The sequence below is a fragment of the Lycorma delicatula genome, chromosome 8, assembly GCF_047948215.1.
Source record: "Lycorma delicatula isolate Av1 chromosome 8, ASM4794821v1, whole genome shotgun sequence".
In the NCBI taxonomy this organism is placed as follows: domain Eukaryota; kingdom Metazoa; phylum Arthropoda; class Insecta; order Hemiptera; family Fulgoridae; genus Lycorma; species Lycorma delicatula.
In genome coordinates this window covers 132,398,757-132,411,493 of record NC_134462.1, presented here as the reverse complement: position 1 = coordinate 132,411,493, position 12,737 = coordinate 132,398,757, and the positions used below count along the sequence as shown (strand labels likewise).

General features: G+C 28.8%; 1 protein-coding gene across 3 annotated transcripts in view; it reads left to right on the top strand.

The window, feature by feature from the left end:
* The first annotated feature begins 1,634 nt into the window (after positions 1–1,634).
* Positions 1,635–12,737, top strand: part of NijC (Ninjurin C) — a 71,347-nt gene continuing 60,244 nt past the window's right edge. For 2 of the 3 annotated variants that reach the window (XM_075372792.1, XM_075372791.1), the window contains exon 1: positions 1,635–1,793. In XM_075372792.1, coding sequence (XP_075228907.1) covers positions 1,728–1,793 — 66 coding nt within the window. In that variant the 5' untranslated portion in view covers positions 1,635–1,727. The remainder of the gene's footprint in view (positions 1,794–12,737) is intronic. The other variant, XM_075372789.1, reaches the window with a different exon arrangement.

Below are 12,737 nucleotides of genomic sequence, written 5' to 3'. Positions count from 1 at the left end.
TTCCTTAGTCGTCAAAACGTTCGGTGAAAACCGCATACGTTCAAATTTGACCGATTACAATACTTTCCCTTCTAGAAATACAGCTCTGCTAAAGCGATATCTACACGGGAAAGTAATATCTTTAAATTGTTCCGGGGTCATGTAATATTTCATAAAAAAAAAAAAAAAATCTTCCGTTAACTAAACTGGATGATATTTACTGTACAGTACTCGGGGAACCTTTCGCGATACGCTAAAAAAAGAATAGAATTACTTTGCCTTTGATTAATAAAGATTCATAGCAAAAACGTACTGGGTAAATTGTAAACCTCTCTATTAATTTTTAATTCGATTAAAAATCTACAGTAACTATAAATATGGAATTATAAGTTCATTAGTAATTTAAAAACGTGTTCAGAAAAATGTGGTAATTAGTGAAACGGTAATACCAATCATTAAAGATTAAAACTAAGTACAAAAATTTATGTAGAAACAAGAAGTAGATTGTTCGATTCCATTATTTTATTCACTATAAGAACAATAAATAAATGGAAAATAATATAAAATTATTCGTTTTTAAATGAAATTTTTTTTAGGCAGGTTACAATTAATTATTATTTATCATTATTAACATGCCGAATAGCACAAGCGAAACGAGCCTTCAGTAAGAAATATAATTTGTTTACATCAAAAATTAATTTAAATGTCAGGAAAATATTTTTGAAAGTATATGTTTGGAGTGTCGCTTTATATGGAAGTGAAACTTGGACGATCGGAGTATCTGAGAAGAAAAGATTAGAAGCTTTTGAAATGCGGTGCTATAGGAGAATGTTAAAAATAAGATGGGTGGATAAAGTGACAAATGAAGAGGTATTGCGGCAAATAGATGAAGAAAGAAGCATTTGGAAAAATATAGTTAAAAGAAGAGACAGACTTATAGGCCACATACTAAGGCATCCTGGAATAGTCGCTTTAATATTGGAAGGACAGGTAGAAGGAAAAAATTGTGTAGGCAGGCAACGTTTGGAATATGTAAAACAAATTGTTAAGGATGTAGGAGGTATCCCGAAATGAAACGACTAGCACTAGATAGGGAATCTTGGAGAGCTGCATCAAACCAGTCAAATGACTGAAGACAAAAAAAAAAATTATTAACATAGTGATATTAAAATGTAAATAAAATTTTATAAAAAATATTTTTATACGAATACATTTCTTCGATTTACTTTCTAACTTAGCGAGTGTACAGTGTATACTTAGCTGACAAAACACACGTGAAAGTTTTCTCAAACTTGTAATAAGAAAAAGAAAAACAAGTGGATACGATTTTTAAAGTGTTATTTGCTGAAAGTGTATTATTTTCTTTTATTAAAAAAATGTTAATAACTTTAAGAGTCACACATTCTATGCTTTGACATAAATTATATTTACCTTATTGAAAAGTGAATAAAATAGACTGCAGAAAAATCACTGTCTAATAAAACCTTTCTTTTATTTATTATTCTACGGATCGATTTTCTTGCGTGCCGTTCCGTTACAAGGTACTTGTCGTTCATTGGTTAACTTTAGTCACGTGTTATTGTTGATTGATCACGGTTTCGTAAAGTATAGTATAGTAAAGCGTATTGTATACTATTTTTATTGTATTTCATTATATTGTATAAAACAACGCTGCATCGTGCTGGATTAGTTGCAATGTCCGGCGATTCATAGGACAAACTGGTTAAGGTAACATTTAATAAATTTATATGGTTTCTTTTTTGAGAAGAATTTTTTCAAATATGTCGACTATAGCACCAGAAACTGGAAGTGGGGTAAGCCATTATTTATATTTTATTTATTTAAGTATTATTGATTATTCAATATATTATTTTTGTAGTAATGATTATAAATATTCTTATTTTTGTTTTTATTATTTTTAATTGAAACTCAATTTCAGTATTTATTGATTTATTATACAACAATGTTAAAGTGAACTGTTAGATAAAGATCAGATTTTTTTAAAATTAAAAAACATAAAAAAGTAGAAAAAACTAATTATTAATAATACAAAAAAAAAATAAATAAGGCTAAAAAGTTACTTCTATCACAAGAATAATTAAGTCGAGATAAAAAATAAAATGTTAAAAATCGCAAAAACTAAGCAAAATATTTGAAATAAAGCGTTGTATAAATTTTAAGAGCTTTATTTCGTGGTGTTAAAAAGCCATTGTTATTAAGCAGTAAATCGTAAAAAAAAATTATTTATAAATATAAAAAATCTGATGTGAACATCCCACGACACTTGTACGCCTATTAAGTTACATATACACATTTTTTTTTTTAATGAAAAGTAAATAAATTTTATTTCATTAACCTCTGATATTTTTCGTGTTTTTTTTTTGTTGTTATTATTGAATTATTATTTATCGTAAAACTATTTTAACAATCAGAGATTAATAATTATTAATAAATCAATATATTTAAATTAAAAAAAAAAGAAGATATGCCTTCCCTTGTAAGTCAAAGTATTTCATTAATTAAAGCCGATGGAAATAAGTACCACTTATGATATATCGTTGAAAAGCTCTCAACGAGGGCTTATTAATGCAGTTATGAAAGAGTCCAAAATCCAAATTGTTTTGGGTTTTCAGCTTTTTTTAACACTTTTGGTTGACTCGATTGCAATCAAAAGGGAATGTACGCAACTACATGTTACAAGAGTCCGAAATCCAAAATTTCAACATTCTATGGTTAATCGTTTTTGAGTTATGCGAGATAAATACGTACAGACATCACGCCGAAACTAATCAAAATGGATTCACGGATGGTCAAAATGGATATTTCCGTAGAAATCTGAAAACCGAAAATTTTTGCGATCACAATAATTCCTTTACTTCTTACAAGGAAGTAAAAATGTAATCGATCAAGTAACTCATATCGTTATTCGATTTATTTTCAATCAAAAACACACTATAGTAGATCTTTAGAATTCTTGTATATATTTTATATTTTCATTTACCAATGTAACTTATACATACGGGAAGAATTAGATTCAAATCATTGTAATATATGGGATTTACTCCGAGCTGACACCGATTTTGTCACCTTTACTAACTTCAGATTGCATGAAAGTTCGTGTATACTCGTTTGGACCAATATTTTTCCTTTCTTTAAATTCAGGTCTCTCCAGCTCAGTTTAAATTGCACAGTACACCGAACAGCCTAAATTATCTGAGTAAAAATAATTTCTTCCGTGATTACATTTTTAATGTAGAGTTTCAATCTTGAAAAATACACTGTAGCAGTGGTAATGGGAGAACTCATCTAATCCAATTATGTATGAAATTATTATGTATTGAAGCTTTGACACATTCTGTCAAGCTTCATTCAATGATAATTTCCCTTTTACAAAGTTTCATTTTTATTTCACCATCATATGAAATTTAAACTATTCAAATGAAAAGATAATAGTGAAAAGTAATAATTCATTTAAAAAACTGATGGCCTAATTAGGTATAGTTACATTTTTTAGATGCTTCAATCTTTTTCGGCGGATCGGACAAGTTCTGGCAAAGTCCCGTTTGTTTTCGATTGAAAATAAATCGAGTAACGATACGGGTTACTTGGTCGATTTTATTTTTACTTTCTTGTACGAAGTAAAGGAAATATGATCGCGAAAAATTTCGGTTTTCAGATTTCTACGGAAATATCCATTTTGACCAGTTTCGGAGCGATGTCTGTACGTATGTATCTCGCATAATTTAAAAACGATTAGCCGTAGAATGTTGATAGTTTGGATTTAGGACTCTTGTAACATCTAGTTGCGCACTTCTCCTTTTGATTCAATCGACTGAACCAAAAGTCTCCAAAAAAGCCGAAAATTATGGATTTTGGACTCTTTCATAACTGCATTAATAAGCCCTCATTGAGAGCTTTTCAACAATATATAATAAGTGGTACTTATTTCCATTAGCTCCAGAATTATAGCCAAATAAAATTTTAATTAATGAAATATTTGGACCTTACAAGGGGAAGGCATATCGGTTCGAATCAGACCATCTCCTTTTTTTAATTTTTTTTTTTTAATTTAAATATATTGATTTATTAATAATTAACTTCTGATTGTTAAAATAGTTTTACGATAAATAATAATTCAATAGTAACTATAAAAAAAATCAGAAGTTATTAATGAAATAAAATTTTATGTACTTTTCATTTTAAAAAATGTGTATATATAATTTAATAGGTGTACGAGGAAGTTATGTGGTGTCCACACCAGATTGTTTCTACAGGAATCCCACTCTAGTATGAAACATATTGCTTTTATCGTACAACGAATTCTGTAGGATGAATTAAGTATGATACGAAACACTATTAACAATATTATTATTAAAAAATAAGTTGTGATACATCTTGTTCATCACTTCTCTTTCTTGTGATCTAGTAAATAAATAGTTTGCATAAAACATTAGCTCAACATAAATATGTTTAGACATAGAGTTGTACGTAGAAAAAAATGCCTTACATTGAAATATAAAAGAAAATTTATGTTGTAAGAAAATTATCTGATGAAAGTTTAATCCACAAAGTAATGCGGACCATAAAGTCATACTTGCTCATAAATAACCTTTTTTATAAAAAAGATATATAATCATTTATTTTGAAAATAAATTCGGAGACAAATTTCTGTTTTGAAAAAGCGTGGTTGTATGCGTGAACACTGTTCAATATAAATATTAAATAAATCATGAAAAATATTACACAGGGTGTGCTTTGATTTCATTTTTATCATAATGATGTATTTGAAAGTGAATTGCAAATAAGTCACTGCATTTTGTGCACCATCATAGTTTGAGGTAAAACATACTCGACCTTAGAAACATGGCTAAATACCGTATGTTGTTGTATGGACGTTTTATTTACATAAATTCTATGGAAATATAGGTATAACTTAACTATACTATACATAACTATACTATAGGTATAGGTTAACTTAGATTTGCCTGTTTTATGTTATATTAATAGACGAGTTAACTTTTTATTTCTTCTTTCATCTGATCAGCTGATGATCAGTCGGATTTCTCATAAGTCTGAATATTTTTAGAGTTGTTACTATAGCCCACCGGGCAGGTCTGATGGTTAACTCGTCATCGCAAATCAGCCTAGAGTTCTAAGGTTCAAAACCTAGTAAAGTCAGTTATTTTTATACGAATCTGAATACTAGATCGTGGATACTGGTGTTTTTGGTGGTTGGGTTTAAATTAACCACACATCTCAGGAATGGTCGACCTGAGACTGTACAAGACTACATTTCATTTACATTCATACATATTTTCCTCATTCATTCTCAGAAGTAATACTTTACGGTAGTTCTGAGAGCTTAACAGGAAAAGAGAGGGAGAGTAATTATTGTGGGACTTTGATGCGCTCCAATAAAAAAACAAGAATGCTTATCGAAAAACTGTTTTGCGTGTAAGATTAGACTTTTCTTTAGAATTCTTAAACCCAATTCATATATCCAAAATTATTCTTATTTGTTTAATAAAATTAATTTGAAGGTGCGGAAGGTGTCGTAAAGCCCTATTTTAAAGATTATAGAGGTAGGTTGTATCGCCGCCTCTCTGTTAAGTTGTTACACTTCCAGAAGGAGCGCTAGTGACACCCCTCGACTTATTATATTACTTCGACAATTCTTCTAGTAAACTAATCTTTTTCCTAAATTTTTATTTTGATACAGGTTAGAAAATTATGAATTAAAATAGGAAAATCGATAAAATATTGAAAGATTTTCATAATGTCATTTAAAAAATTTGATTTTGTTTCCTTGTGGTGGGAATATAAAATGGATTTTAGTTTGTAACGTATGAAAAAAATTCCTACCCTGATCAGTATTCGAAATCAAAATAAATTTAATGGTTTAACGAGAGGTGACATCTTTCCAAATTCGGCAAACAGTACAGGTAAAATCACTTTTTTTTGTAATTTTTTTTACAACCCTTAAAATTTCAACACCCATTGAAATTTATAAAATTAAGTTTTTACAATATTATGAAATCTTTTTCTCACACTTCTATCTTCTTTTTTAATATATTTCTTATATAGCTTACACGTATGACCAGTGGTATAATTATCATCAGTATACTGGCTTCGAAAATTAGTTAATTTCGGGTTCGATTGCTGGTATGATTTGTCATTTTTATATATCAATTAATGTAAGATTCCCAATTAAAATATTTGTACGCATATTTTTATATTGATAAAGACAGAAAAAATTTTCAAAAACAAAGCAAAACTGTATTTTAACTTTAGAATATATTAAATGAATGATGAAAAACCTTTTAAAACGAAGAATTTTAACATGATACGAAGTAGATAAATAATTTGAACTATAGTTAATTAAATATTTTAAGAGGCTCTTTAACCTTCACCTTTACATTATTTACACGGCAGCAAGGCGTGATAAAGTTTTCGTTATTTATATGTTCAGTATTTGTCTAATCGTTTATCTAGTTTGATGCAGTTCTTTATTTTTTTCTATTCTGCGCCTAATATTCCTATTTGTCTTTCTACTCTAATTTTGTTGACTTCAACATATAATTTACATCTATTCTTCGTCTCAGATTATGTTTGCTTTTAGAATAAAATTCAGTAACCCTGGATACCTTAATAAAAACAAGACATACACGCAAATAATAGATTACAAATTTATATATCGAAGGACGTCGCTGACGCCCCTTCTGGCAAGTATGACAAGTTGACAGAGAGGTGGTGATGCTACCTCTATCATCTTTAAAATAGGATTTTTTTAAATAAAATAGTATTTAAAATTGGCTAATTGATATATTGGTTAGTTTTTAAATAAAATTTTCTAAATTCAATGTTTGATGTTGTAGTGGTCTAAAGTTTGCACAAACTTAACATGTTTTGTACGCACAATCTTGAACAAAAAATAAATAAATTATATATTTTTTTTGATGCAGCTCTCCAAGATTCCCTATCTAGTGCTAGTCGTTTCATTTCAGTATACCCTCTACATCCTACATCCCCAACAATTTGTTTTACATACTCCAAACGTGGCCTGCCTACACAATTTTTCCCTTCTACCTGTCCTTCCAATATTAAAGCGACTATTCCAGGATGCCTTAGTATGTGGCCTATAAGTCTGCCTCTTCTTTTAACTATATTTTTCCAAATGCTTCTTTCTTCATCTATTTGCCGCAATACCTCTTCATTTGTCACTTTATCCACCCATCTGATTTTTAACATTCTCCTATAGCAGCACATTTCAAAAGCTTCTAATCTTTTCTTCTCATATACTCCGATCGTCCAAGTTTCACTTCCATATAAAGCGACACTCCAAACATACACTTTCAAAAATCTTTTCCTGACATTTAAATTAATTTTTGATGTAAACAAATTATATTTCTTACTGAAGGCTCGTTTAGCTTGTGCTATTCGGCATTTTATATCGCTCCTGCTTCGTCCATCTTTAGTAATTTTACTTCCCTTTTAAATTATATAACAAACAAATTATATAACACTACCTAAACGAGTATGTAGATGCCACAAAAGGGAAGGAATTTTTTATGAATATTTTAACAAAATTTTTCTTAGATTGAAATCATAATTTAAAATTTATTCTGGAAATTTCATAAAAATCGGTTCCTTCATTGTGTATAAAAAAAAAGTGGACTGCTGGTTTGCTTAACTGCTGGACTGCAGTTTTATCCAAAATCCAAAAATGCTATGAAAAAGGGATAATATGGTCAAAGAAAAGAAGAAAATTAAATTTTACATTTATTTATTAGACGTTTTCATAAGAGTCTTGTCATATATAATATGAAATATTTTTCAAAATTCTCTTTCGTAATTTAAGATTTCTCTATAAAATAAATGATATAAAATCTTAAATGAAAATTCTATAATAAAAACATAACCTTTAAATAATAACGCTAATTATATAACGGTAAATATTTTCACAAGGATTACGTTTAGTTGAGAGTAGGATCATAACAGTGCTGCGTTACGCTCCGTTATTTATCACTACTTCTAACCTTACGAGAAGACGTACGATGGAAAAAAAATGTAACAGTAGTTTCACTTTGTTTAATGCACGTATAAATAAAAATAGTTTTTTTTTCTAATGAATATGCATGTTAATGATCTTATTGCTAATTTAAAGCGAGAAGTTTTCTTTCTAATCTCTCTTATAAGTTTTCTAATAAATATTCTAAAGTTTATAGTTAAGGTATAAATTTATTTTTAATAAAAAAATGTTGTGAAATTCAAAGAATAAACAGAGAAATCTTCCTGCTAGATTACGTCCTTGTTGCAGAAATATACAGCGTGATTCCAAATTCCACGGCAATCTGTTGCGAGATGATTCTTCTATAGCCAAAAATAATAAAAATGTACATATAAACATGTCAGAAAACGCTTCGTTACCGAGTATCGGGTCGCGAAATATTTAGCCCTGTTTTCTGTTTCCTCTGAAATTAAACCGTACTAAAATTCTTCGGGTACAAATCGAGGGGTAAATTTGTTGTTTCTTTATGGTTTTTGATGTAAAAAATTGAATAAAAACGGAACCAGACCTCTGTCTCACTTAGATTTTAAGAAAAACGGGGTAAAACATGAAAAACTTTTGATGGAAAATATCCTTTTTTAGATTTGTAATAAAATAACTTTGTTAATTTACCGATAAACGAATAAAAATTTCTAGTTAACTTTGTTGGAAATTTAACTCAGAAAATTGATGTGAATTAAGTCTATTAAAATTAACATAAATTTAAGAAGTTCAACTTTAATTAGAAACAAAAAACACAAACTAGATCGGAAAAGTGATACGATTTTAAACCAAACAATTTACATATATACTCGTATATACATAAATTTTCTCATGTTTCTTCATAACGACTAAAAAAGTAATAATAAAAGAGTATCATAAATTAAATTTTCTTAATCTTTAAAAAAGTATTACGTTTAATCTTTTCCTTGAAACTTTTTCTGTAATAATCCAGCGACCTTGAATCATGTGAACAGTAAAAACCTATCTTTCCTAGCAAGCAGCATCGGAACAAAATGATGATAGAAAAAAATAATTTTAACTCTTAATTTTAAGAGTAAGAGTTAATATATCAGAATATTGTTTATTTCAGACACATTATTTTCTCGATTAAAAGGCGCATCTCCAAGTTTTTCAAATATAAAAAATTATTTAAAAATAAATAAAAAAATTGTTGGATAAATGTTTCCTTTAGTAAAATTTTACGTTAGTCGAAATGACTTACAATTTATAAAAAAATATTAAAAATAAATAATTATAACTACAAATTAAATGAGTTATTAATTATAACTAATAAGCGATAAAGTTTTTTTTTTTTGTCTTCAGTCATTTGACTGGTTTGATGCAGCTCTCCAAGATTCCCTATCTAGTGCTAGTCGTTTCATTTCAGTATACGCTCTACATCCTACATCCCTAACAATTTGTTTTACATATTCCAAACGTGGCCTGCCTACACAATTTTTTCCTTCTACCTGTCCTTCCAATATTAAAGCGACTATTTCAGGATGCCTTAGTATGTGGCCTACAAGTCTGTCTCTTCTTTTAACTATATTTTTCCAAATGCTTCTTTCTTCATCTATTTGTCGCAATACCTCTTCATCTGTCACTTTATCCACCCGTCGGATTTTTAACATTCTCCTATAGCACCGCATTTCAAAAGCTTCTAATCTTTTCTTCTCAGATACTTCGATCGTCCAAGTTTCACTTCCATATAAAGCGACACTCCAAACATATACTTTCAAAAATCTTTTCCTGACATTTAAATTAATTTTTGATGTAAACAAATTATATTTCTTACCGAAGGCTCGTTTCGCTTGTGCTATTCGGCATTTTATATCGCTCCTGCTTCGTCCATCTTTAGTAATTCTACTTCCCAAATAACAAAATTCTTCTACCTCCGTAATCTTTTCTCCTCCTATTTTCACATTCAGTGGTCCATCTTTGTTATTTCTACTACATTTCATTACTTTTGTTTTGTTCTTGTTTATTTTCACGCGATAGTTCTTGCGTAGGACTTCATCTATGCCGTTCATTGTTCTTCTAAATCCTTTTTATTCTCGGCTAGAATTACTATATCATCAGCAAATCGTAGCATCTTTATCTTTTCACCTTGTACTGTTACTCCGAATCTAAATTGTTCTTTAACATCATTAACTGCTAGTTCCATGTAAAGATTAAAAAGTAACGGAGATAGGGAACATCCTTGTCGGACTCCCTTTCTTATTACGGCTTCTTTCTTATGTTCTTCGATTATTACTGCTGCTGTTTGGTTCCGGTACATGTTAGCAATTGTTCTTCTATCTCTGTATTTGAACCCTAATTTTTTTAAAATGCTGAACATTTTATTCCAGTCTACGTTATCGAATGCATTTTCTAGGTCTATAAACGCCAAGTATGTTGGTTTGTTTTTCTTTAATTTTCTTTCTACTATTAATCTGAGGCCTAAAATTGCTTCCCTTGTCCCTATACTTTTCCTAAAACCAAATTGGTCTTCTCCTAACACTTCTCCCACTCTCCTCTCAATTCTTCTTAAGCGAATACATTATTACATAATTTAAGTACGTTAACTATTTTTTATAAAATTGGGATTTAACGTTTAAAAAATTTGTTATTTATTTTGTTTAAAAATATTATTAAAAAAACGAACTAGTTTAACGAATAACAATATTGTTTATAAATTACAATTTCATTGCTAATTTTCGACCTCTAAAACAAAATTAACAAATCTTGTTTTTCTCGTAAAATGAACGATTATACTTAATTTTACAAAAATTTCTTTCCACTGTTAACATAAAAGAGTATAATAATAAAAGCATTATAAATACAAATATTTTTAATATAGTTATAGATGATTTTACGTAAAAGTATGATAAAGATAGATTAATAAAAACTAATGTAATGCTGTGCTCATTTTCTGAGATTAAGGGCTGTTTACATATTTATAATGGATTAGAAAAATAACGAGTAGATCTCTGAAATTTGGGTGTATTTTTTTGTAAATTTTTTACCCCGAAGAAATCAATTGTTTAAAGTTGAAAAGTTCTCTTTAACATTCATCACAATCTTGTACGAATAGTACATAACAAAAAAAATAATTTTTTTAAAACATGCTTTTCTTCAAAAAAAACAAAAAACAAAAACAATATAATAACAAATCGTTCAAAAAAGTAAAAATTACTTTTATTTTCCAGAGATTACTTTTAAATTACTTTCAATTTTTTTTTTTATTTTTGCAAGATTAAAAAGAAAAGCATGGGGTATACTTTTATATATAACCACTTATAATTCGAGCGCGCTCCACGCGTTTCTTTTTAGTCATTCATAAATAGAACATTTTTTTAAAAGTAATTTTCATGAAAACAAAATTATTTTTTACTTATTTGTACGGATTCTTTTTGCTGAGACAAGCATGTTTAAATTTTTTTTTCTACTTTTTAATCATAATTAAAGGAGATTTTTTATCAAATTTTACGCTTTGTATTGGTTATGAATATCCAAACTTGCCCCTTGGCTTCATTATCTTCATTTGCTTTCTTCGTTTGGTATTTTTGACGCGCCTTTCTCTAACCGTCTCTTTCGCCCAATCGTTGTAGAATTCTGTTTGTTTCCTATCCTATTTGATTGTCGAGATTCGATGTCTTTCGACACTTCTTTTAAAATAATTTCTAAGGAATTATATTATTCCACTTTTACTTCCTTGTACGAAAAAGGAAGTATTGTGATCAGAAACATTTCGGTTTTCAGATTTCAACGGAGATATCCATTTTGACTAGTTTCGGCGTGACGTCTGTATGTACGTACGTACGTATGTATCTCGCATAACTTAAAAACGATTAGCTGTAGGATGTTCAAATTTTAGATTTAGGACTGTTGTAACATCTAGTTGTGGTGCATCTCCCCTTTTGATTGCAATCAAAATCCAAAAAAATTGGATTTTGAACTTTTTCTTAACAGCAGTAATAATGCATCATTGAGAGCTTTTCAACGATATATAAGTGGTACTTATTTTGATTGGTTCCAGAGTTATAGCTAAATTAAAGTTTAGTTAATGAAATATTACAAGGGGAAGGCACATCGGTTCGAATCCGACTTAATTAACGACTTTTTTTTTTTAGTTAAATAAATTGATTTATTAATAATTATTAACCTCTGACAGTAAAAATAATTGTACAATAAATAATAATGCAATAATAACAATTTAAAAAAATAATCTAAGTTATTAGTGAAATAAAATTTTATGCACTTTTAAAAATGTGTTTATGTAATTTGATAGGCGTACAAGGAAGTCATGTGCTTTACACATTAGATTTTTTATTTACTTCACGGAACTGAGTTGTTTGAAATCAAATGTGAACAAATAAAATTCTCTTAAGTTGTAAAATCTCGCGTCGGCCTCCGTGACGCGAGTGGTAGCGTCTCGCTTTTCATTTGGTTGGAATCCCGGTCACGCATGGAATTTTCACACGCTACAAAAGTGTCATTTCATCTCATCCTCTGAATCAATACCTACCGGTGCTCCCAGAGGTTAAAAAAGAAAGAAAAAAGTTGTAAAGTGTTAATTTTACCACTTTTTTTTAATAATTGTATAAGTATTTAAATTGACAGTACTTTTATTAGTTATTTTACTCTTTAGCAAACAAAAATACATTTATATGCAGTTTTATTCTACATTATAACCCGGAGAATTAGTTTCCATTATTATAAATAATAC